This window comes from Populus alba, chromosome 14 (assembly GCF_005239225.2).
Source record: "Populus alba chromosome 14, ASM523922v2, whole genome shotgun sequence".
Taxonomy (NCBI): Eukaryota; Viridiplantae; Streptophyta; class Magnoliopsida; order Malpighiales; family Salicaceae; genus Populus; species Populus alba.
Genome location: NC_133297.1, coordinates 9,411,195 through 9,435,296, shown reverse-complemented (window position 1 = coordinate 9,435,296; position 24,102 = coordinate 9,411,195). Strand labels below are relative to the sequence as shown.

Genomic DNA, 24,102 nt, shown 5'->3' with positions numbered 1-24,102 from the left:
TACAAAGAGGATTTAACAGTCCCTTTTTTATTTTTTTCCGTGTGGAAAGGAACGAGTAATATTTAAAGTTTAGGACGTAGTTTCTGACTAGTGCATGAAGGCAAAGCTCTCGTCCTTGTCATGCTCTCACCGCCTTGCAAGAATTCTATCACAGAGAAAGGAATATATTTATGATAATGCCAGAAGTTGAAGGCCATGGTGATCTTGGCTAGGGTCGAAATTTTAACATACTAACATGGCATTATACATGGAAAGCCATCTATTCCCCTGCGGGCTCTTTGAACTTTTCACCATGCATATGAGATGTGCCTTGGAAAACAGTGCCTGGACGCGTGTTGGTGATTCACACAAATGAATTGGAGAAGATTGACGTTTCCACCATCTAGTTCTTAACCTGTGGAGTTACTTGTTGCTGAATTTACTGTGAATTTGATTTTGAAGTGCGCATGTATAAATCAACCAAATGACATTCAATCTTCAACGCATATATAAGATAATATAATGGGTTATGTCAACCAAGAATACTAGACTCAGGGAGATTCATATACGCTGGGAAATGAACAAAGTAAAACTCTTGAGAATCCAAGATGCTGTTTTTCTGTCCAAAGTAACCGGGCGGAGCACAGTTCTATGCACTTTGCATCACCATCTGCATGGATCAATAGTTAAGATTCTTCATCCATAATTAAGAATGCGGCCGTAAGGCTAATTTACAACTCAAAGTCCACTTCCGTGTGTCAGCTATTAAAACTTGGGGAAGGCATTCCTGAAGTTTGCAGCAATCCTTCCCGCAGATGCTTTGACGATGGTTACAACATGAAATGATGGATTCCATCCTTTCAGATGGGTCTGCACCACCTTTGTTCGGAGAAACTTTTTAAACTCAGATTGATTTATCCAGTTCCACTATTTACAAACAGCTACCCGTCAACTATTCCTATCCCATGTCACTCTGTTGACGCTAGCTTCTCTTCGTCCACCTCAAAAGCCTTCCTTGCTTGCTTTAGCTCCTCTTGCATAGACAGCAACTCTGTACAACGATTGAGCTTTGGCGGATCCTGCAGGTCAAAGATTTGGTTTGGTTTAAGTTATTAAAGCTAGAACTATTATGATTGCATATGAAGTTTGTAGGACATATAGGGCAGGAAAAGCATGGTAGCGATGGCTGTCCGAGAGATCAATAAAGTTGCTCTTGAAAGCCAGGTATTAATAGGAATAGCAGAGTTCAAATTCTACTACATACAACCATTGATAAATCACCAGTATGTTGTGCTATTATGTAGATGTGTTATGGCAGTTAAAATCCACCATGTCATGCAGGGTTTAATTATGGGAGGTGTTCTCCTCCGCCATTGCCCATCCTGCTATATATATATATATATATATATATATAGAGAGAGAGAGAGAGAGAGAGAGAGCATGGTTTTCCCTTTTTATTTTGTTGACATGGAACTAGGTAACTCTGGTGTGTACCAGCTAACTCTTGACAGGCAAAAGAACAATGAAAAATCTGATTCACAGACTTTCCCAAAACATGACAGATGCAAAATTCTTGGCTGAAAGTACCTTGCGAATTAGAAACAAAAAATCCTCAACTGATAGCTTTCCCCTCTTTGATCCAATTTCTTGGGCTTTATGTGCCTGCAAAAAAAGAAGTTGCATATGGACATGATATTATGATACCATCGTGCTAAAGGGGGACAAAATTACTAACCTAAACAGATGCTTACCATATCCGTAACATATTCCACAACAATATCCTCCACAAGTGCCACTGTCTCTGGGAGCGGCTGCTCAAGCAGCAGAAGATATGTGTAAGTATATTCAATTGCAGACCAAACTAACTGATTTTTACACAAAGATGTTTGATATCAATGACAAGAGAGTTCCTCAGCAGTTATCCGACTATTATTGATGGGACTGTTATCTATTTGCAGCAAGTACAGAAAAGGTCTGCCCATAATAAATAATCTCTTGAAAATGGTAATTTTAAGTTATTACTATCTAATGCAATGGATTCATGAGCCTATCAAGCAATTAAAAAAGGCCTCTAAGAAAGTTATTTTAACTAGATCCCCCACTCCTTCAAGGTGATAGATTGATTATGCTGCAACTCATACATTCTAGTATACTGCCTTAAAAGGTCCAGGTTGGTTTAAAACACTTTTCTTCCAAAATGCGGCGTGCTACCATATGGTAACTTGAGAGAGGATGGAAAGTACTTCTACAAACTTTTCACGTTAGATTCAGGAGAGTGCATTGCAAGTTCTATAGCCAGTAGATCATCACCAAACAATTTTAGCAAAATGCATAACAATACTAAACAGTTATCGCTCTGTTGTTACCTGGAGAAAACCTCATTCCATTAATGAAAACTATATTATGGTGATAAGATAGCAACACTTACATTTGGATCATCGCCAAAACCATACATCATGTGCTGCACTGTGAGGAAAAAAAAGAGAGTAGAAAATTAACAAAAAATCCATGAGAAAACTTGCATAAAGGAAGTCATTTCACTCGCTTACAGTCTTTCTGAAACAACCCCCGCTTTCGCTTAAATGAAGTTTCCGAAGGCTGTGAAGAAGACCCAGCTTTCGATTTCGATGAGGATCCTGTAGAGGAGTTGTTCATCTTCTATTCCAAGTAATTGCCTATCAAGTGTCTCACAGTTTATCTTCAATGACCAATCAGATTTATGCTGCAAATATGCAAAAACAATAAGGCATAGGCACACGAGAGACATGTCGCCATCTAACATAATATAACCTAATTTAACATTGTTGAGAGAGGAATGCTAGTGGCAGTGATTGGGACAACCGCTAGTATCACTCGATTTAAGAATAAAACACATCGACAACAATTTCACTGGGAACCAGCTAGCAACGCTCAAAACCCAGTTGTAGTGGCCTTTTTTTTGTTCCATTTTTGAATAGTGAAGTCTTAGTGATTGCTTTAAAAACTTGTAGAGTCAGTGAAAATACAAAGAGCAGCAAACTTTCACCTCCAGCTGCAGAATCTCCCCTCATGAACTGGTTTAAGCATATGATCGAACACTTAAAGGGCTTTTTAAGAAGCAAGGCTTAAAACAACATGCCATTGCAACCCTATTAGAAAAAAATTGAAAACAAAGATCGAACCTGAGCAACAACAATGGTTAAGGTAGAAAAGAGTGACCCATCTATCCACGAACCTGAGCAACAACAATAGTTAAGGTAGAAAAGAGCGACCCATCTATCCATTCGCAGAAATATGAATCAGGCTAATTAAATTTATTTTAAACTTAGAACAGCCTCAATCAAACACTGCACATAAACCCCAAGTATCAAACTAGGATAACACAAGATTAAACTTATTAATTATTATTTAATGAAGAAAATATACCTCAACAAAATGGGATTTTCAAAGATCTTCAAAGAAACCCTCTCGAGAAAAACAAGATTAACAGGTAGAGATTTTTGGGTCTGGGACAACAGCTGCTGACCAAGTGTGGAGCCAGATAGGAGAAAAGGAGAGAGGATAAGAATGAGGAGTTTTTATCAGGTAAACAGTTTGTATGCGTCCACCTATTTGATTAATGGCAGTGAACAAAAAAAACAAAAAAACGTCAGCAGAATTATCACACACAAGGGATGACAATTTATTACTAACCAAATAATAAATATTATCCATTCGAACAGTATGAATGGGTTTTTTTTTAGGTAGTTTATTCGATGGACATTGAATATTGAGTATGGTACAGATGTTATTAAATTTCATCTGAAATTTGATATTTGATTTATATATAATTAAATTAACCCGAGTCAATTTATCAAGCATGTAAAAAAAATCATAATTGTAATAATCTTATAAAAAAAATTAAAAAATATCACAAAACTCAATTTAAAAATATAAAAAAATAAAAAATAAATAAACAAAATCAACTTTAATAAATATGCTAAACTCGCAACTTGAATCATAAAATCAGAATAATTTCATAAAAAATAAATAAATAAATTATAAAATATAATTTCAAATAATCCAGATTTAGATAATGGAATATAAAAACAATTAATTATAAATAAATATAAAAAAAAATCAATTTAACTTAGGTTAATTTGATAAACCTCGACTTGAGTTATAAGATCAAGATAAATTCATAAAAAATATATATAAAAAACTTTATTTTCAACAAATCTAATATTGAAGATTAAATTAAAAAGAAGAAAAAAAAATTAAATCTCATGATATTAATATATAACCCAACTAAAAAAAATTATAAAACATCATTTATAAAATAATTAAACATCAAACAATAAAATTTTAAAAATAAAAAGAAAATTAAATTATTAAAGGATGGATTAAATAAAAACTAAAAAAAAAACATTGTAAATAATATCTTGGAATTGTGCAAACACTTTTTTTTTGGTTAATAAAAATATGATTATATTTCTTTATCTATATTTGTTTCTCAATTCACCGACTTAGTTTTTTAAAATCATTAATGGTTATTTTTAATATTTATTAGTGTATATAATTATCAAATAATTTTATTAAATATAGGAGTCAAGTTTACAATTTATATTTAAAATCTCTCATAATTAAAAAAGAATACTTAACAACGCTCATCTACTCTCTCTTTTTCACGTTAAAATTAACTTTGACATGACCGAGTCACGGGCACGGGGCACCGGGCACCGGGCACCGGTTTATATCCAAATTACAATGGAATTACCGTGTAGAAGTCACATCACCTCGTTAAAAAAACACCCTTCTATTCTATCTATATATATTTTAAGATTTCTTTTAATAAAATTGATACTCTAGACGGTCCAATCTCGGTCAGGGCATCGAACACGTGTTCTCTCACGTGGAGGCTCCCACAAATTCCCCCGCTCCCGCCAGGGCACCAGAATTAAACAAAAAAATGAAATCTAAAATTCCCTCCCTAAAACAGCCCCCCCCACTTGATAATATTTCTCCACTCTTCTTCCTCCACAAGCTTTGCCTACAATTCACACAGTGCAGAAACCTGTCTCTATCTCTATCTCTATCTCTATCTTCGTCTCTTCTCTTTTGACTTGAGAGTCACTTCCTAATCTTATAATAACACACTCTTCTTTCCTCTTTCCTTATATAATAAAATCTTCATTTCCCCTAATTTTATTAAATAAAAATCGAATCGAATCGAATTCAACTCGATTCAATGCTGGAAACAGATTCCCCTTCCAAAACGTTTCTCGGAGTCCGTTTCGTTCTCGTTGGTTTTGATCCCGTCAACAAATCCAAGGTTCTTCCTCTCTCTCTCACTCTCTGAAATCATGGTTACTTCTTTTAATTGATTAAGAGGAAAATAGAAGAGAGTAATTTGTAATATTTGAAATGTGGTGCAGGTTAAATCAAAGCTTGTTGGCGGCGGCGGCATCGATGCTGTTCAGTATAGCGAGAATTGCACTCACGTCATTGTCGATAAAATAGTTTATGTGAGTCCTTAATAATTGTTATTTTCGATTTTTTTTAACTGCTAAATTAGTTACTAGAATTTTTATCTAGCCAAGAAATTTTTTACTCTTTTCTTTATTTCAATTTTTTTTTAAATGTATTTCTTCATTTATTTTTATTTTGTTTAATTGTGTCGTAGGATGATCCTGTATGTGTTGGTGCAAGAAATGATGGAAAGACAGTTGTGACAGGATTATGGGTTGATCATAGTTTTGATATTGGGATGCCCGTTGATGCCACTTCTGTGAGTTTTTTTTTCCTATAATTTTGTTTTTAATCAAGGCCCAAAATTAAAGCTGTATGTCTTCGATTTTCTTAGTACCTTTTTTTTTCACCTGTGATATTAATGATTAACTTTTTTCACAATAGATTATGTATCGACCGCTTAGAGCTTTGAATGGAATTCCGGGTGCCAAGAATTTAATTATGTGCTTGACTGGGTACCAACGCCAAGATCGAGATGACATTATGGTATGCGTTGCTCATTTTGTTAGCTTTCATGAGCATTTGGTAATGAAATGAAATCTTTACGGGTTTTCTGTTTTTCGTTCTCAGACTATGGTTGGTTTGATGGGGGCACAGTTTTCTAAGCCACTGGTGGCCAACAAAGTTACTCATCTCATCTGCTACAAATTTGAAGGTATGGTTTTTGATCTTCATACAGTGAACACCATTATGAATGAACTTGGACTACGGTTCTTGTTGCATGTGTATAAGCAGTTCCTCTTTTACTTGTTTTAATCTGCTTTTGTTTAATACCAAAAGCAAACCAAGCATGACAAGCTTGCTGTACTCATTGCATAGCATATAGCATGTTTTAGCTGGTGGTTGTTGGACGTATGTTTTAAAGGCACAATAGTTTTGGACTGAGGCTTAGGTGAGTTGAATATGCAGTCATCATGGACTAGCCAGATATGCACATTATCATCTTCCAATAGCAGACGAAAGGTAATACCTCTACAAAGGTACATTAGATGGCAAAATCATTAAACTGTCAAAATGAAAATATTTTGCCAATGAAATTTGGTTAAACTTAGCTTTATGGAATTTCTCTTTTCAATACATTGGATGTTGTGCTCCTTTAACAATATTGAAATTTTTTCCTCAAGTCCCACCCGTGTTGTTGATTTATTTTTCTACCTTCTGTTCATATTTTGATGTTAATCAAGTATGCAGTGAGAGCGAGACTTAATCTACCAAAGTAGTTTTTTTGCCAAGAAAGTTACATTTTTCTTGAGCAGGGGACGATAGTTTTCTTTTTTCTAGGGGGGGGGGGGGTTGTGTGCTTGCATTTGTGTGGAGAACATAATCTTGCTAATACTTGCTGTTATGTTATTCCTTGGTATAGTGCGAGTGCCTAACTAGACTAGATTTTTAATTAGATGCTCTCACCTTTGTCTAGGTGAGAAGTATCTGCTTGCCAATAAAATGAAGAAGATAAAGCTTGTTAATCATCGTTGGTTGGAAGAAAGGTGAGTGTTCTTTATATATATATATATATGTTTTCTCAAGGATAGACCTCTGAGTTGGTTTTTTTGTTCTTTACACTTTGAAGTAGATAAGTATCTCACATATTGAATGAATATCCTTCTGCAGCTTAAGAAATTGGGAGCTTCTTCCAGAAGAAAATTATAGCAAGAGGTGAGGCATTCTAACTTGTTGGGTTAGTAGCATTCGACTTGATAAATTCAACATCACTATTTACTCCTTAACAATAACTGGTGCATAACTGCATATCGAGGGAGAAGAAACCTTGTATTGTTTTAGCCCATCTTATGGAGTTTGAATTCTATTAAGGAGTGACATGAATGATGCATTGAGATTGTCTGAGGTACTGTGTTTCTTTGATCAGTTATTTCTTAACTTAAGAATTACGAGTAGAAAGTGATGGCATGATTTTTTGTGTGCTCCCTACGTCCCAAGATGTTGAGTTTGGAGTTACTTATCACATGTCAATGCTTGTACCTTGTGACTATATTGTTTCCGATATTGAATGGCTGGCTATTCGTCGGTTGAGATCTTTCACTCATTATATGTTTGCACAAAATAAGCATCTCAATGAATTGCATTAGTAGAAACAAATAGATCTATTACCTTTCCGTTTCCAAAAGAAAGAAAGCAAGAAATAGATAGGTGATGCATTCATTAGGAAGCTGACGTTTTCTAATCTTTGATTGTTTGCTTAACTATCGTTTCATATACAAACACTTGGATCTAGTGTACATCCTGCTTAACTATTGCTCTATTTGAATAGTGGCTATGAGTTGGAAATGCTGGAAGCTGAGGCAAAAGACTCTGAGGATGAAGCTGAAGGCACCAGTGTGAAGCAACCAACTTATGAAAGTGTGGATAAGAGTCCTCAGAATTTAAAAGCTGGAACATTCAAGGCTTGTGAAATGCCCAAAACTGGGGAAGTGCAGAAAATATCACATAATTTGAGTGAGCCTGAAGGTCTATCAAGCGTTGTCAATGCTAAAGATATCTTAGTAACTCCTGGCAAAAGGAGCAGAGATGATCATGCTTCAGGCTTTGATAATATTTGCATTTCTGAGGTGCCTGTCCATCTGGATGCTGGTGGCTTCAAAGATGCCACTTCCAATGACTTACCTGATGCACAAGGGAGAACTCCTATTTCTACAAGAACGAGTAAAGACTTGGAGTTTATTTCTAGAAGTGTTGAAAGGCCTCCTCACTCTGATGCGAAGTATAGCACTACAAGCTACACAAGGAGAACTCCACAAATATCCCCATCATCAATCTTCTCTGGGAACTCGGGAAATATCAGAGGCTCTCCTAAAGTTCTCTTAGGTGAATCCGTCAACATGTCTTCTGCCAAAGCAGAATATGCGAAGGACATGACAAGCCCTTCTTGTGCTGAAATTCCTCAAAAAGGAATTGAATTACTTTATGAAGAAGCACCAGGAAGTAAGAAGCAAAAGACAGATGTTTCGTGTTCTAGCTCTAAATCACAGAAGATGAATCATGATGCACAGGCATATGTCACAGGGAGTCCATCAGCTACTTACACAAGTCAAGGTTTAGAACCAACACCTTTGGTGGATGGTCCGTCTAGGATTAATAACCGCTCTCCCCTCAGCAATGATGGCCACTCTGTGCATGATATGATTGGTATGAATGCTCAGCAGAACCCACATACCAATTTTTCAACAGCCAAGTCATCAAAATTTAGAAGGAACCCGTTCACAGAAGATCATGCTTTCCTTGAAAATATGATCTTGGAAACTGGAGAAAATGAGAACACAAATAAGAATACACCACAACCATCCTTCAGGGACTTGACAAAGGACATCTTGGTCAGTGGGCATGATAGTGGAGGTTTTGTTGTCGAAAGATCTGAACAGGTGATTGCAGAAGCAGGGGAGCCCCAAAATTGGCAACAGGATGGAGGGGGTCCGTTTACACATAATAAGGGATTAGAGACAGATAAATCTGACATGCTTTCTAATTTGAACGTGCCTCAGGCAGGAAATGATAACTCCATTACCAAGCCAGCTAGGAAGAAGATGATTGCCAAGAAGACTTTGGGTTCTAGACCAAAACTGACAAGTAATGTGAGCCAGAAAGGTTCCATATACTTAAATGTAACTGCTGCTCAAAATGATCCTACAGTTGGTATGGCTAAGGGAAAAGGGAGAGTGGAGAACAGGAGTCCCACTGATGCCACTCGGCTGGAGATATCCCCTGCAACTGTCAATGCTGCAGAAGCACAAGTGATGGAGACAGAACGTGCCACAAAATTGGGGGATAAGTTGGGAGATAATGCTGTGGATAAGATTGGTTTCGCGGATGATGAAACTGAGGCTCCAGAGGAGGAAGATGAATGTGAAATTTTGCACAATGACGAGCAGATTGATGTGATTGATTTGTCAAATAAAGCAGATAATAAGACAGGAATGAAATTGGAAGCAGATAAATCTGCAGCTAACATGTGTGATGGTCCAGCAGAAGGAAATAATGCAATTGAAATACAAAAGAGAGACGGATCAACCTTGAAAGAAGGTTTTGTAAAAGGAAAAGGAAGCAGAGGCAAGAAACAGCCTTCTGGTAAGACGAAGACCAAGACTGTTACTTCGGTTGTTAAAAAAGCTGAGTCTAAGAAAGTTCTGGATGTGGAAGAGAATCTTAATGGAAAGAACATTGAGGAGAATGCTGCAGAAAAGGAAAGCACTGAGCCATGTCCTGCAGGTCAAGCTAAAAGTAAAATTGTATCTAGGAAAAAGTCCAAGAACCCCGTGGAAGCTGAGAAGGAGAATAAGCCTGCTGTTGATGGAGATCAATATGCAAGTCTAGATGATAAGCATGTTGGGGAAACAGCTGCTAATGCAAGTAAAACACCAATGAAGTTTAATAAAAAGGTTAGTAAAAGTAATCCTGGTTCTACACCAGGAAGAGAAGTTACAAAGCAACTGAAAACTGAACCGCTATGGTTTATATTGAGTGGGAATAGGATGCAAAGAAAGGAGCATCAGCAAGTTATTAGGCGTTTGAAAGGAAAATTCTGCAGAGATTCTCATCAATGGTCATATCAGGCAACACACTTCATAGCTCAAGACCCAATTCGCAGGACAGAGAAGTTTTTTGCTGCTGCAGCATCTGGAAGGTGCAGTTCATTGTGCTTAATGTCTGAAGTTTGAGTTTTGAAACTAATATTTAAGAAAACCTCTATCAAGATTCTTATCTCTGACATCGCGATGCGATCCATTTTTCATTTTGCCGGTTCTAAACTATGTAATTCCTCTTTTTTCTTCTTAGAAATTTTTTTATTTATGCATGTGGTTTTTTTCCTGTTAAGATGAAAAGTCGCTGAATGAATTTTGTTATGGACTATCTATAATTCTATGAGCCGTCTGTCCAAACTGATAGATATCCATTTAATGCAGGTGGATTCTTAGGTCGGATTATCTAACTGCTTGTAGTCAGGCAGGGAGGTTCTTGGCAGAGGAATCTTATGAATGGCACAAGAATAGCCTTAGCGAAGATGGAACAATTAATTTAGAAGCTCCGAGGAAGTGGCGGCTGTTAAGGGAGAGAACAGGTCATGGAGCCTTCTATGGAATGCATATTATCATTTATGGAGAATGCATTACACCACCTTTGGTATGTTTTCTTAACTGCTCCTTTTCCAACACATGCTGCATAAGCTTTCTTTCTTAGGGTCTTGGATTTCCCTGAACGATACTGATCGGCTGTTTATAATTTTTAGTTGATCAATTATCTAATATCCATGATTTGACACGGTTTGCATCTTCCTGCTCAACAAACAGGATACTCTGAAACGAGTAGTGAAGGCGGGGGATGGTACCATCTTAGCAACCTCTCCTCCTTACACCCGCTTTCTTACATCTGGAGTTGACTATGCTATTGTCAGCCCTGGCATAACACGTGTAGATATGTGGGTTCAAGAGTTCTTAAGACACAAGATACCCTGCGTTGTTGCTGATTACTTGGTGGAGTATGTCTGCAAGCCTGGGTACTCTCTTGAGAGACATGTACTGTACAATACCAATGACTGGGCAGAGAAGTCATTTTCCAACCTTTTGAGCAAGGCGGAAGAGATTGTTGAGGATTGTGATGGTGGTGATGATATAGCCTGTGAAGTTTGTGGTTCTCGAGATAGAGGAGAAGTTATGCTGATATGCAGCGATGAAAGTGGTTCTGTTGGATGTGGGGTTGGGATGCATATAGACTGCTGCGATCCTCCACTTGAAAGTATACCGGAGGAGGATTGGTTTTGTCCGAAGTGTAGCGGAAGCAGTAGGAGAACCAGCCCTAGGAAGAAAAGGATGAAAAAGGCACTTCACTGAAGGCCAATTGTTTTTTTAACATAGAAGATGTCTGTATTTAACATAGTTTGCTGCGACCAAACGTGTAGAATTTACTATATTATTCTCATGTCTATGTAGTAGATGTATAACAAATTCTTAGAATGGCAAGGTGATTATAGGACATATCGAACCTCCGTTCAAGACATAATGTATTTATTCAGAAATTGATTCTTTGTAGGTCGCAGGACATGTTTTTATTTTATATTCGTTCAGATATTATTCTTCTACAAGAATAATACAGGATCACAGTGATGCAAACAAATTTCATGAGTAATCCTGCTGGTGATCAGGATATCTTCTACAAGATTGATCCTGTAATTGGTATAGGAGTGGGGCAGGACATTGCAAACTGCGCGGAGATATGCATCATTTGCTATTATTAATGGACGCATCACTGTGATCCTGTATCTTCTCTTTCAATCGACATGCATTTCGATTTCTGAGTTTTTCTCATCTTGTTGAACTGCCAAATGACAGTCTTCGTAAATGTTCTTGAGGGTTGCACGTTCATCTTTCTCGATTTCACCATGACAGGAGGTCTATTTCAAGCTCTGCCACCTTTTCTGTTCAAGTTCTTTTCCATGTCAATCTTTGAACTCCAGGAATCAACTCTCAAGCCCTTTGCCTCGATGGAAGCGCCTATCAATCTTAAGGTGCAAAACCATTATTTTGATGGGCTTGGGTCTTACTGTAATCTAAATTTAGCCACATATCTGGCCCATCGAGGGAAGTTTGCTGGGCCTACTATGCCATAATGCTTAGAGAGTTAAATCCCTTCATCCACCATTCCCTGCAAAATTCTTCTTAAAAAAGTGGGAAAAGGGAAAACTGAGAATTAAAAGACACTGCACCTCGACAGGGGAGGATTGGGATTTGGGCCTTTAAAGCAGTTATCGTCTGCGCATAATTGGGGGCATGTCATTTGGAAAAGCAGAGTAATATTTAGCCATAAACCTTTGCTGTGGCTTCAAGCTTTGCTAATTTCTGGAACCCCACGCTACAAAGAGAAAAATAGTATTAAAAAAATAAAATCAAACAAAAGTTTTATACTTGGCTTAAAACACACTCTATCGATAATAAAGGTGTTTTTGTAGTGTAGGTAAAACGCTAGTTTCATTACAAAATAATGTGTTGTAGGGTAGTTGATTGATAAATCATGATTAGAATAGAATTTGTTGCAGATGATCAGACATTTAATACCACACTAAAAATAATAATGGAAAGAAAAGAAAAACGTTACTACATTAATATAACTAGACAAATTAATATTTCTTAAAGTGTTTTTTTTTAATATTTTTTTATGTTTTAAATATATTTTTTAATATTTTTAAATTATTTTGATGTGCTAATATCAAAAATGAATTTTAAAAAATAAAAAAATATTATTTTTATTTTAAATAAAAATCATTTTAAAAAATAAATGTTACTATAATTTTAAATAACAATTTAAAGTAAAACAATCTATTATTTCATGCCTCGTAACATCGTCCAATGTATTGAAAAAGTTGCTAGATCAATGCATATTTATAAAAATATATTAAAATAATTTTTTTATTTTTTAAAATTTATTTTGAATATATATATATCAAAAACAATTAAAAATAATTAAAAAATTAATTAAAAATAATTAAAAAAAAAAAACAATTTTAAACTCAATGCTAAACCCACCCAAAATATCTATAAACAAAGAAGCCTTGGTTTCCCATTCTGACAGGGAAAAAAAGAAAAAAAGGGAGATCATTGCACATGATAGCATCACATGGTGCCCCTGACATCATCATATCTGGCCACGACCTCTCCTCTTTCCAATGTTCCCAACATTCAAACATCACGTGTTTATTCTAGCTAAACCCTTCTTTTTCCAGGCTAATCCCATTTTCAACCCACTCACTCTTCATACTCTCCCTTTTACCCTCAAGACATTCCCCCCCTTTGCCCCCAAATGCACCCGACATAAGAGGGTGCTGCGGTCTTTATACAATATATCATGAATATAATCTGTACTATTTGTGTACAGCTTGTGGGGGGTTAAGGTTTAAAAAAACATCTCATGCTATAGGGACTGGAGAGACGCACCACAGTCTCTGACGACTTTAATTATTTAATCATTAAAATAAATTTTAAAAAATGATCAAATGGGCACCTTGTGCGGATTCGTGCAGAACCCCTTTCTTTCGCCATAAGCAAATAAATAATGTTTGAGATGAGTTAAAAAAGAATTGTATATCTTGCATAATAGAAACAAAAATTGAATATTGCAGACAACATGTCAGAGGAGCATCCGAGAATTTCAAGGAATTTCTTTTTTTAAAAAAACAGCATGGTTTGCTAACAGGTTTATTATGCATTGCTAGACTTTTTAATATATAACATTTATTAAATAGGGATTGTGCTGAGGAAATGAATAGTAAATTATGTCTTTAGATTGTGATTATTGTTGGGTTGGTTTTCTTTGTGGCAGGGAATTGAGAAACTGGAAAACACTGTCATTATTATTATTTTATGAGTCATAGATAAGGTTTGCGAGTTGTCAAATCATGTTATTTACCTAAATATTGTCTTGTAACATGGTTTTCTGTCAAATTTCTTTCAACCATGCTAATGTTAAAAAGAAAAAAAGAAAAAAACTGCCAATTAATGGCCATTTCCCTGCCTTCGCCGCCCCAGCTACCTTCATATATAGTTCTAGCCACAAATTGTACACATGTCATTGTCTCTGATTTATAATTAACGAGCAGGTGTTTATGTGCAGGTCACGCAAAGGAGCTGTACTGATACTGAATAATCGATCACACCCCTTTTGCTATCATCCATTTTAATAACACAGATAGAAGAAGTGTCATGAAATTCATCGGATACATCATATCCTGGAGGTTCAGAGCGAGCAAGTTCTACACAATATCCCATGCAATCCCATGCATGAAATACTTGAGACTTCATCAAGGGTTAATGAGCGAGAGAGAGATCTTAGCCAGAAGTGCTGGATTTAAATCGGATTAGACTAATTAATTACATATTGCAGTGGTCTAATTAAATCATAGCGATCATTTTGGACGATGGAGGGGTTGTGAGGGTGGAAAGATTAAAGTTGTTGAGTAGCGTGGAAAGGCGAAAGGGCAAAGCCAATTTATCAGGACAAAAGAAGCTCTGATCAGATCACTTGCAAGGAAAGTCGACAGAGTGCGCTTTTAACAAGTAAAGACATTAGACTATTTGAGTGCTTTGGTAGGTTTGGGAGCTCTCTTTTTCTTCTGCTTAAAAGTGATCAACAGAGGGAATATCACAGATATAATGTGCCGACTTCTGCCATTTGTGTTCATGGTTAACAAGGCAGACATTAAATTAATATGGTCATCCAGCTAATTAATATCATGTTTATTTTGTTCCTCTCTCTTTTCTTGGTCATGATTTGCATGGAAAAACCATGCACTGTATTATATGGATCTAAGAAATATTTTTTCGTCAATAATTTAGGGTGATAGTCGTTCAAATTTAGAGCAGACAGTCTTTCTTGATTTTAAACTTCACACATCTTAGGTGTGAACGAGATTAGAAAGATATTTGATTATTTAGTTGCCAGTTCAAATAATAATATTGCCAATTTGTTTTCATAATCTTAAATATTTCCTGCAGTAAAAACATCCTACAGTCAAAACATACTATACTAGTGGCAAATAATTGAATTATATGAGGTGTAATATAATTGGTTAGATTTCTGATTTAAAAAATTAATCAACGTACGTATAAGTATAAATTGATAATAACTACTTGAAATGTTTTAACCAAGTATATTTTGGGAATTTTCTTCCCACGTATGCTAATTTAGTAAATATGTTTTTGTGCTGGTATGGCCAGAAATTACTGTATTTCTCTGGATGAAATAGGAATCCAAACATAATGATGCCACCTTTTCATGTAACATAAATCTCAAACCATTTCAACAGATCAACAATTACTCCTGACATGATCCGAGGGTTGTTTATATCATATAATCGAAACATAAAAATTATTAATTTGATATTTTTCATAATTGAAAAGAGGTTAGCCAAACATGCCCTAAAGTTAACTGACAGCAACCATCTTAAAAGTCCACACCTCTGAGAGACATAAAGGCCAATCACCATCATCGCTCCACATCTTGCTTCAGCCAGTCATTATTTGTACACATTTGATACAAATGTGTGGAAACCAGAGCCCAAAGCAGGAATTATGCAAAGTGTACGTTGAATTGACATATCCTTTCCAAGCCAACTTATTTTTCTTACCTCGAGTGTCGATGACCCCTCTCTTTTGTTGCATCAGCCAGCCCTGCAGAAAACCTGACAATCCCTCTTCCGTTTGGAGATGCTTGACATGGTCCCTTTTCTGCTGCAGTTTCCACCGTCAGGATACGGCCATGACTTTATAATACGATGCATTCAAAGCCATAAAACTCACGAAGGGTGCTCCAAAACCAATAGGATTATAGCACACTCCTTGATTACAGGGTTTTTTTTCAACCAACGCAATGGATAAAGGGAAACCCTATGTGGCATTAGCAAGTTCTTGAAATCTAGTGCAATGTCAGATGTGTCAGTTCATGGATAAACTAACAAGGGAAAATTAAATGCAACAGATCAGACACCAGAGAGAAGCTAAAGCCAGCTTCTCAGCATCCAAGGCTACACGTGGGGACCAAAACCCATCTTTTCCGCATCCAAAAGAGTTGAAACAAAAGTGAACGAGGAAATACCAGTTCTGATGCAATTCCAAACTTAACCTAGGCAGTAAAGCATATAGATCCATAAATAGAAAAGCCGGTACTGGAAATTCTGTACATGTAGTAGGTAGTAGTAGAGGGCGAAATTAAGAAAGAATACAGGGGGGGCAAAATTTTCCGGCAGCCTAAATTTATATATGTTTGTACAAAACGAACCAGAGATTTCCACTGCCGGTAACATCTCAAGAAACTTGTTTATAGCAACCAATTATTTAGCAGCTCAATGCCTCGAATTTCATTGGGATTGGACGGCTAAACCCAGCTTGTGATAGCAAATTCCCAACCGCCGCAAGGTCGCGGCAAAACACCCCTTGAAAGGCAGGTGCAGCGGTGCTACCTGCAGATGCAGATGACACTATATTGTCATTCCAATTGATCCTATCAGAACCAGAAATCTCCACTGCAGATGGGTTCGATTGCATTTTGGCATTTTGTGCTGTTTGTTGGGTTTGAATTGCTGCTGCTTGAGCTGCTTGCAAAGCAGCTGCAGCTTTCTTTCTTTGCTTCTCTCCAGCCTCTTCATCCATGATTGTTGACATCACGTTAGAATAACCCTTTTGAAGCAATCTATAGAGCAACAAGGCAGACATTTTTGCACGGTCTTTTACTGAATCAAGATCCCTATCATCTGCAAACTCGCACCTCTCAATAAAATTTATAGATTTGTCAGGCTTGTGCCTCAAACTCAATAATAAATGAGCTCTCTCTAATTCGGATCTCGAACAGCCGCGCCTCAATCCAATCAAAGCATAATAATCAACATTTCCAGTCTCCCCAGAAGCAACTCTCTGCTTCAATTCTTGAATCTTGGTAGACAATGCACAAAGTTTCCCTGGAATCTCCCTGTATCCAACATTATGCCGCTTCCAAGCAGGACCTGGTAGCTTCCTGTCCCGCAGGATTGAATTATACAATAGTTTCAAGTGCTCCAGATCATGTAAACAATCAGGCAAGCAGCGTATTGTTTCTAGAAGAGAAGCTCTTGTATCAAGTGCATGAATGCAGGTGGGGTCTAAAGCTAAAGTCTTGTTGCAATCAGCAATGGACTCCGCAATTCTTCCTGATGCTTTATATGCAAAAGCTCTATGCATATAGCATTCAGCAAGGAATCCCTGTGGAGCCCCACGTCGGCCTTCCACGATCTTGGTGAAGTGGCGGATGGCCTCAGAGAAAAGGCCAGCGTGCAGGGCTGCCAAAGCGGCTGTGCGGCGGCGAAGAAGGAGCTTAATGTGGGCAAGGAGTTGTGGGATGCTTTCGGATTCGGTTAAAATTCTCGGTGGGGTCGGTGGGGCTGTCGATGTGGATATATCACTAGAGACTGGGAAGTTGGAGAAAGAGAAGCTGTCCTCTGACCAGGAAATGCTTTCACGGCGGAATGCAGCAGTTGTCAGGCGTTTTCCGGTCTGGAGTAGCACCATGGCATCCTCCATTAGACCTAGATGGCAACAAGCTTGACCTAAAACCAAGTACCTGTAACAATATTGGATAATGATCGAGTTAGTATTTTTTTTTTTCATTTTCAAGTTATTAACCTGTTTGACCGATAGATTTTGGAGTTTTTTACCAAACTAATCAAGACCTCAAGTTATAATTCAACTCTGGCGTTTTATTCAGTCAATTATAAAAGAAAATACTAATTAATTGCAATCGATTACAACCTAGTAATATAGACCAGAATAAAATACTATAATGATTTAGGCAAATGCACAGCTAGCCATCGTGGTTTTTTCTACTTTTGACCTCAAAAGATGACCAAATCATGTTAAAACATGGCAAGCCGTGTGCTATTCATTACATTATCCTTTATGAGAAAAGATAACATTTTCTTGGAGAATCAGTCAAGTTCCGAGAAAAAGAAAACACCTTTGTTAAGGAGGTTAAAAGTTAAAACAAATTCAATTATGGCTACCACCTCCGTGTCCTAGAAGAGAAAAAAGATAGGGAAGAAAAAAACATGGCTTGCCTGTGCATTTACTCGAACCAAATAGAAACACAATCACGGATCTAGACAATAAATAACGTCATTAAGAGTTGAACCGGACACCACAATGTTAAAAACGAAACAGAAACCGAGGAATTTACCTCCATTGCCCTTCTTTATCGCAGTTTTTACAGAGTCCGGCCATCACTTTCTTCTTCAAGTCGGAAACAGAAAAACACTTGAAACTTGGATAAGTTTTCTCAGAAGGCAACAAGTTAACTCGCTCTCTTGAAAGCTGTTGGGAAGAGCTATCAGAAGCAGAAATTGAGCCCGAATCGTCGTTTGCCATTTTAAGGCTAGGAATGTAGTCCTGAAGCATATCAGCCACGTCCTTGAATCGCCCAAGATAAAGCAAAGATCTTGCTTTGAGCTCTAGAGCTACTTCAAAGCGAGGAGAGAGTGCAAGTGCCGCGTCTAGAAGGTTAAGAGCGGACGCAATCTCGCTCTTTTCTTGGCTTGCAATCAGGTTTCTTGCATCCTTAATGTACTTGTCCACAATCTGTATTGCCACACCAAAGTACACGCATTACAACATTAACATTCACATGAAGAATATATATATGATGAAGGAGGGAAAAAAAACCTCAAATGAGAAGAACCCATTTGAGAAAGAGATCAAATAAAGCGTAATAAATGAAATATAAAGCCAATTACAATGTCAAACAGAGATCCTCTTGATCAAGAGTCAGGATGTTAACCATTACCTTTCGGTTGCTAAGCCACCAGTGCTTCTTTTCATTCCCACTAAGACAAGGAGAAGTAGAGGTAGTCATGGTTGTTATTTTTCTAGTTGAAGAAGAAGAATCAACCATCAATAACTCCCTCTCTTTCTAATTCAGGCTCTCTCTGTCTCCCTCAAAGCACAAATATTTTTATTGGTTGTGAAATAAAAAAGAGAAGAGATATATATAGCAAGGGAATGAAATAGAGAGAGGGAAAATGGGAACAAAGTGGAGAGAGAGAGGGAGGGTTGATCTTTCGATTTAAAATCTTGTTTGTGTTTCAAGAGTATTGTAAAATAAGATAGAGAAGCTCAGCTGGTTTATAGCTACGAGAGAGAGAGAGAGAGAGAGAGAGAGAGAGAGAGAGAGGCCCTGGCCTGGCCTTCAAGGAAAAGAAAAAAAATATTTTGCCAGCTTTGACCTCAGAGAAAGCTTTGATCCTTCAACTTCATAGCTGGCACCCCACCAAGAGATTCTCTCTCTCTTCATTATGGCTATGTGGCCTATAACACTATATGCATTACCCTGTATATTTTAAATAAAAAAACAAAACAATTTTATAACGAATTTTTAATCTAAAATTTGTCAACTATTAAGAGTGTTTGACAATGTGATAACAGTTATTTTTTAAATAGTTTTTTATATCAAAATATATATAAATGATGTTTTTTTATTTTTTTAAAATCATTTTTGACATCAGCACATCAAAACGATCCAAAAAGTACAAACCGCACTCAATTTTAACAAAAAAAAAAAATTTCAAAATTTGATGAAACACAGGTACAAATGCAATGCTAAACGGTGTTTTAAACAGTAGTGGTTTTTTTTAATTTTATCAAAAAAATAATAGATTTAATTTTTGATAAAATTAAAAACATTGAATTTATTTAAATTCAATACAGAAAGAGATCTCAGCATACCACACCTTCCTCCTCTCTTGCTTTAACAGTTTTTTTAAAAAAAAATATTTGTGGAAAAAATTATTTTATTATTTTTAAATTATTTTAATATGTTAATATTAAAATAAATTTTAAAAAATAAAAAATATTATATCAATATATTTTCAAACAAAATAATATTATTTATAATTAAAAAATAACTTAAAAAATAAATATGACCATAATATCAAACAAATTTTAAATATTTATTAAGTATCGTGTTTATTATTATGTTTGAATGTGTTTTAAAATTGTGTTTAATTTACTTATAATATTAAATTAATATCAAATAGTGATTTTATATGATTATGATGTACTATATTAAAAATAAAAAATATTTTAATATGTTTTTTAAAAAAATTACTGTGTAAATTTAGAATTCACACCGATAATCCTATAAAGGAAAATTGTCAACTGGGTGTAAACGGTGATGTTCATGATTGTTACAGGGTATAGACGGTCACCCATCACGGGTCCTCGGGTTCGACTACAGGGGGGTTGAAAGAAAGGATAAGAAGCCAGCAAATTGCCCCAAAAGGTAAGCAAGTAAAGTAAAGATGGTGTAAAAACTCTACAGTTATTTATTTTTGTTCTCCTTCGATGTACCCATTTGCCCTCTTGTCCTGAAGAAAACTCAGGGAGAGCTTTTGTATTATTATTATTTTTTTCGTTCAATGAATTTATTATATACCTACCAAAAATGGACCAAATAGGTGTTGGTCTTCACAGTTCCTACAGCGGCACCGTATTGCAGACTTACCAACGGATTCTTTTCAAGATCGGCCATGCCGGAGCTTCCTGGCTCTTCCAATCTTTATTCTACTCTGTCCTCTATGTTCATATATTAGAACGCTCAATACTCTGTATTTGGTTCGTTTCTTGTTTCTGTGATGCAAAAATAATGATCGGAGCACTAGTTCGTTGCTGCACTCGTGATAATTTCCCTCTCCGCGACATTTATCCATCATCTATTATAATTTTCAACCATATTTACTTGAATATGAGGAAGCTACTTACATTTTTCTTGCCACCAAATATTATTGTTTTTGGTTTTACACCTTCAAAGTATCTTGAATTACTTAAATCACTTTCATCGTATAAAAACAAAAAAAAATGGTATTATATTTTATTTGAAAAAATTATCAACTACACGGCACTTACGTTTATTCTTTATATATATAGTTGTTTCTATCTTCATTGATATTTAGGAACTGGCTCAAATGATATTTTATAAAATTTTAATTTTTTTATGGTTTTAGATATTTTATTTTAAATTAATAATTTTTATATTTTCAAACTATTTTGATACACTAACATAAAAATAATTAAAAAATAAAAAAATATATTTTTAAATAAAAAATATTTTAAAAAATAATCCCAACTACTTATCACATAATCTAACATAAAGGGATTAGAAAGAGGGCAGGTGTTTGATGGAAATTATTTGAAGAGCGAGGAGGAGTTGCTCGTAAGGAGGAGAAAGTGACACTTCTCTCGCAAGGCACGGGAATAATGCTTTTCTTTACGGGCTTCGCTTTGCTTTTTATTTCACTCACATTGATTAATGAATGCACATGAATATAGATAGCAGCCAGATGGGTTTGTCTTCAAGGCTCTTCCCCTTGGACCCCGCCGCATCAGGCCCACAATCCCTCCTGGTGGAGGACAGTTCCTACAACCTCGGCGCCTATCCCAATTCTCGTGACACGTCACCATGATCCATCGCCTGTCTCCACGTGGCTTGCCTTGATGTCAGGTCCCACCTAGCAAGTGGACACCTTCATTTTCCAGATTCAGCTTTGCAGACGATGACATTGTCCTGTACTTTTGCTTTCGATACCTCGAATTATTCAAAATCATGGAATATACGGATATTTATTGGAAAGGAAATTTTTAATTTTTGTGTTTAAAAATTAATTTTTAAAAAATTAATTTTCTAAATTAATGCTTTTAATATGTTAATATTTTTTAATATATTGATATCAAAATAATTTCTTAAAAAATAAAAAATATATATTATTTTAATATATTTTTAAATTAAAAATATTTTTAAAAATTATTATTATTACATTTTTAAACACGCATTTACATAAAAGACACGGTTTGAGTGAAAATTTATAATAGTTGTGTCTGCTCCAACCAATTGAGACTTGAGAGCCCGTGTCATAAGGTTTGCTTGATATATAAGCTTTTTTGGTTTTAAAAGATCAATACCCAAAAACAAAGGGCAAGAGAAAATGGATCCAATGTTGAGTCATCCCTTAATTGTTTAGAAATCTATTATAGAATAGAATTAAAATTATATTTTACTTCCCTTGTTATAATCCTTCAATTAAGTTTCACAAGACAAAATTCCTATCTTAAATGTTGACAGAAAAAAAAATTAAAAAAAAATAGTAAAGCATAGGAGGAATTCGCAATAAACCTCAGAGTCAGTTGAGCTATGATGATTTTCAAGAAGAACATGATTAACGAGCGTTTGGAAATGTTGTTGTATTTATATTTTTAAAAACTTTAATATTTTTAGTTAAATATTATTTTTTTAATATATTTTTTATTGTTTTTATGTGTTGATTTTAAAGATAATTTAAAAAAAAATAAAAAAAATATCATTTTAATATATTTCAACACAAAATATATTTTATAAAATAATTAAAACTACATTTCCAAATATTCGACCAAGAGACTATTGCAGCCAGTGACAGGGGTTATCGTACTTGAGTTTATTTTTAGAGAAATGTTAAAGGCTAAAATTTTTTAACAAAGTTTTCTAATAAAATTAGTTCGTGTAACTAGCGTTAAAGGCACAAAACATAACAAACTAAAAAAATACAAAGAAGAAGAAAAACTCTAACTGTAAATGGTATATTTGGAAGTATAATAGAGATTATTTTTTAAATTATTTTAGTTTAAAAATATATTAAAATAATATTTTTTATTTTTTAAAAATTATTTTTTATATTAACACATCAAAACTATCCAATATTCAAAACATTAATTTAAAACTAATTTATTTTTAAAAAACATAATTGAACCACAATGTCAAATTAAACCTAAATTTCCAACAACAAGAGACCCTGGTTATCAAATAATACTCAAATTAAATAAAAAAAGAATCACAATTGATATTTTTTTATAAGCTTATTGATGACTCGCTGTTAGTAATGAAATTTATAATGTAATATTATTTTATTTTTAATATATTATCAATTTTCAATTAGACTATTAGATATTAAAATATTATGAAAGCCTTGTTTTTTTTTATCACAAGCGGAAACTAGAAAAGCTTTAAAATAATACTTAGAAGTTATTCTATTTAATTTATAACTTTTTTATTATTTTTTCCAATTTTATTTTTTATGTGTTTTTTCCAATTTATCTAGGATTGTTTTAGGTTTTCTAGTTTATTTAGATTTATTTATAGCCTATTTGAAACCTTCTAGATATAATCAAATTAATTTTTTTTAATAAAATCTCATGTTTAAAATTATTTTGAATGTCACGAATTAAATTCTAAATGAAACTCATTTTCTAAAAACGATACAAAAGTAAATCAAATGCTAGTATCTTTGATTGACTACACTAAATAAATAAATAAATTTTTTTTTTTAAATACTCATCTACTCTTTTTTTTTTTTCTAAGGGACCTTTGAAAGATTATGATAAGTGTGATGAGGGTAATATAAAAAATGAATTCTATCATTTTTTAATATTTGAATTCAATTTATTTATTAATTGAATTCAAATTAAATATTATAATTAAATTTAATTACAACAAAGAATTGGTTTTAGGCAGCATGTTAAAGGGTTGTAAACCTCGTGTAGAAGTAAACCACATAAAAAAATATTCAATACAAAAGTTTTGAATTAGAGTTTTCAAAAGATTTATTTTCAATATAATTATATGTTCTTGTGCTTATTATCTTTTTTTTTTCGATCTATATTAGTTTTATTTTCCTAATGTGTTGATTTTTACCAACAAGTCCAATTGACAACGTGTTATTTGTTGATTGGTTTCTCTATTTAATTTTATTTTAATGGCTTTACGTTTCTCTAAGGAAACGTATTTGAGTTGCACTTGAGGATATATAAACTTTAAAACACGCTAGAAAAAAAAAACCTTATTTAACTAAAAACAATAAAAGACAAGGAAACCAATAAATATGATTGTAATTACATTACACTAAAATATATACTTGAAAACGTTAGGTATTTTACTATGGTAATCCATGATAATTATAAATTTTTTTCACCTCAATTTTTTTTTTCAATTGCAACATTCTATACCCAATTTCATGATAAACTTGTCAGCATTTGTGAAGGAAATAAAAAAAATTAGCAAAACAGGACCAAGGTATGAAATAAGGAGAAATTT

General features: G+C 34.7%; 3 protein-coding genes across 6 annotated transcripts; 1 reads left to right on the top strand and 2 right to left on the bottom strand.

Moving 5' to 3' along the window:
- Window positions 1-654: 654 nt before the first annotated feature.
- Window positions 655-3,566, bottom strand: LOC118041043 (transcription initiation factor TFIID subunit 13). 3 transcript variants are annotated; one of them, XM_035048141.2, is made up of 7 exons: window positions 3,385-3,566; window positions 3,194-3,305; window positions 2,529-2,701; window positions 2,408-2,445; window positions 1,731-1,790; window positions 1,567-1,641; window positions 655-1,058 (listed from the first exon to the last, which is right to left on the bottom strand). In XM_035048141.2, exons 3-7 carry the CDS (start codon window positions 2,632-2,634, stop codon window positions 948-950), a joined length of 390 nt encoding a protein of 129 aa, XP_034904032.1. In that variant the 5' UTR covers window positions 2,635-2,701; window positions 3,194-3,305; window positions 3,385-3,566; the 3' UTR covers window positions 655-947. The 3 variants fall into 3 exon arrangements, with proteins under 3 accessions (XP_034904032.1, XP_034904031.1, XP_034904029.1); XM_035048140.2 differs by lacking the exon at window positions 3,194-3,305 and adding an exon at window positions 3,141-3,193; XM_035048138.2 differs by lacking the exon at window positions 3,194-3,305 and having other exon boundaries at window positions 3,385-3,565.
- A 1,394-nt stretch (window positions 3,567-4,960) lies between these two features.
- On the top strand, window positions 4,961-11,529 carry LOC118041044 (BRCT domain-containing protein At4g02110). Of its 2 annotated transcripts, XM_035048143.2 has the most exons (10): window positions 4,962-5,269; window positions 5,373-5,462; window positions 5,621-5,725; window positions 5,851-5,952; window positions 6,037-6,121; window positions 6,884-6,953; window positions 7,078-7,122; window positions 7,736-10,102; window positions 10,383-10,599; window positions 10,767-11,529. In XM_035048143.2, exons 1-10 carry the CDS (start codon window positions 5,186-5,188, stop codon window positions 11,304-11,306), a joined length of 3,705 nt encoding a protein of 1,234 aa, XP_034904034.1. In that variant the 5' UTR covers window positions 4,962-5,185; the 3' UTR covers window positions 11,307-11,529. The 2 variants fall into 2 exon arrangements, 1 of the variants encoding a protein (XP_034904034.1); XR_012167821.1 differs by lacking the exon at window positions 10,767-11,529 and having other exon boundaries at window positions 4,961-5,269; window positions 7,736-10,230; window positions 10,383-10,505.
- Window positions 11,530-16,087: 4,558 nt separating this feature from the next.
- Window positions 16,088-19,165, bottom strand: LOC118041045 (uncharacterized). The gene is made up of 3 exons (XM_035048144.2): window positions 18,772-19,165; window positions 18,169-18,566; window positions 16,088-17,556 (listed from the first exon to the last, which is right to left on the bottom strand). The coding sequence occupies exons 1-3, from the start codon at window positions 18,877-18,879 to the stop codon at window positions 16,299-16,301; spliced, it is 1,764 nt and encodes a 587-aa protein (XP_034904035.1). The 5' UTR covers window positions 18,880-19,165; the 3' UTR covers window positions 16,088-16,298.
- Between the last annotated feature and the right edge of the window lie 4,937 nt (window positions 19,166-24,102).

Excerpts from the sequence above, each read along its gene's own strand:
- LOC118041043 (XM_035048141.2), bottom strand. The coding sequence starts at position 2,634 with ATGAACAACTCCTCTACAGGATCCTCATCGAAATCGAAAGCTGGGTCT. Across the intron at positions 2,446-2,528 it reads GGGGTTGTTTCAGAAAGACT|TGCAGCACATGATGTATGGT; the intron begins GTAAGCGAGTGA and ends TTTTCCTCACAG. Across the intron at positions 1,642-1,730 it reads TGGAATATGTTACGGATATG|GCACATAAAGCCCAAGAAAT; the intron begins GTAAGCATCTGT and ends CTTTTTTTGCAG.
- LOC118041044 (XM_035048143.2), top strand. The coding sequence starts at position 5,186 with ATGCTGGAAACAGATTCCCCTTCCAAAACGTTTCTCGGAGTCCGTTTC. Across the intron at positions 5,463-5,620 it reads TTGTCGATAAAATAGTTTAT|GATGATCCTGTATGTGTTGG; the intron begins GTGAGTCCTTAA and ends ATTGTGTCGTAG. Across the intron at positions 5,953-6,036 it reads AAGATCGAGATGACATTATG|ACTATGGTTGGTTTGATGGG; the intron begins GTATGCGTTGCT and ends TTTCGTTCTCAG.
- LOC118041045 (XM_035048144.2), bottom strand. The coding sequence starts at position 18,879 with ATGGTTGATTCTTCTTCTTCAACTAGAAAAATAACAACCATGACTACC. Across the intron at positions 18,567-18,771 it reads GGTGGCTTAGCAACCGAAAG|ATTGTGGACAAGTACATTAA; the intron begins GTAATGGTTAAC and ends GTGGCAATACAG. Across the intron at positions 17,557-18,168 it reads GATAAAGAAGGGCAATGGAG|GTACTTGGTTTTAGGTCAAG; the intron begins GTAAATTCCTCG and ends ATATTGTTACAG.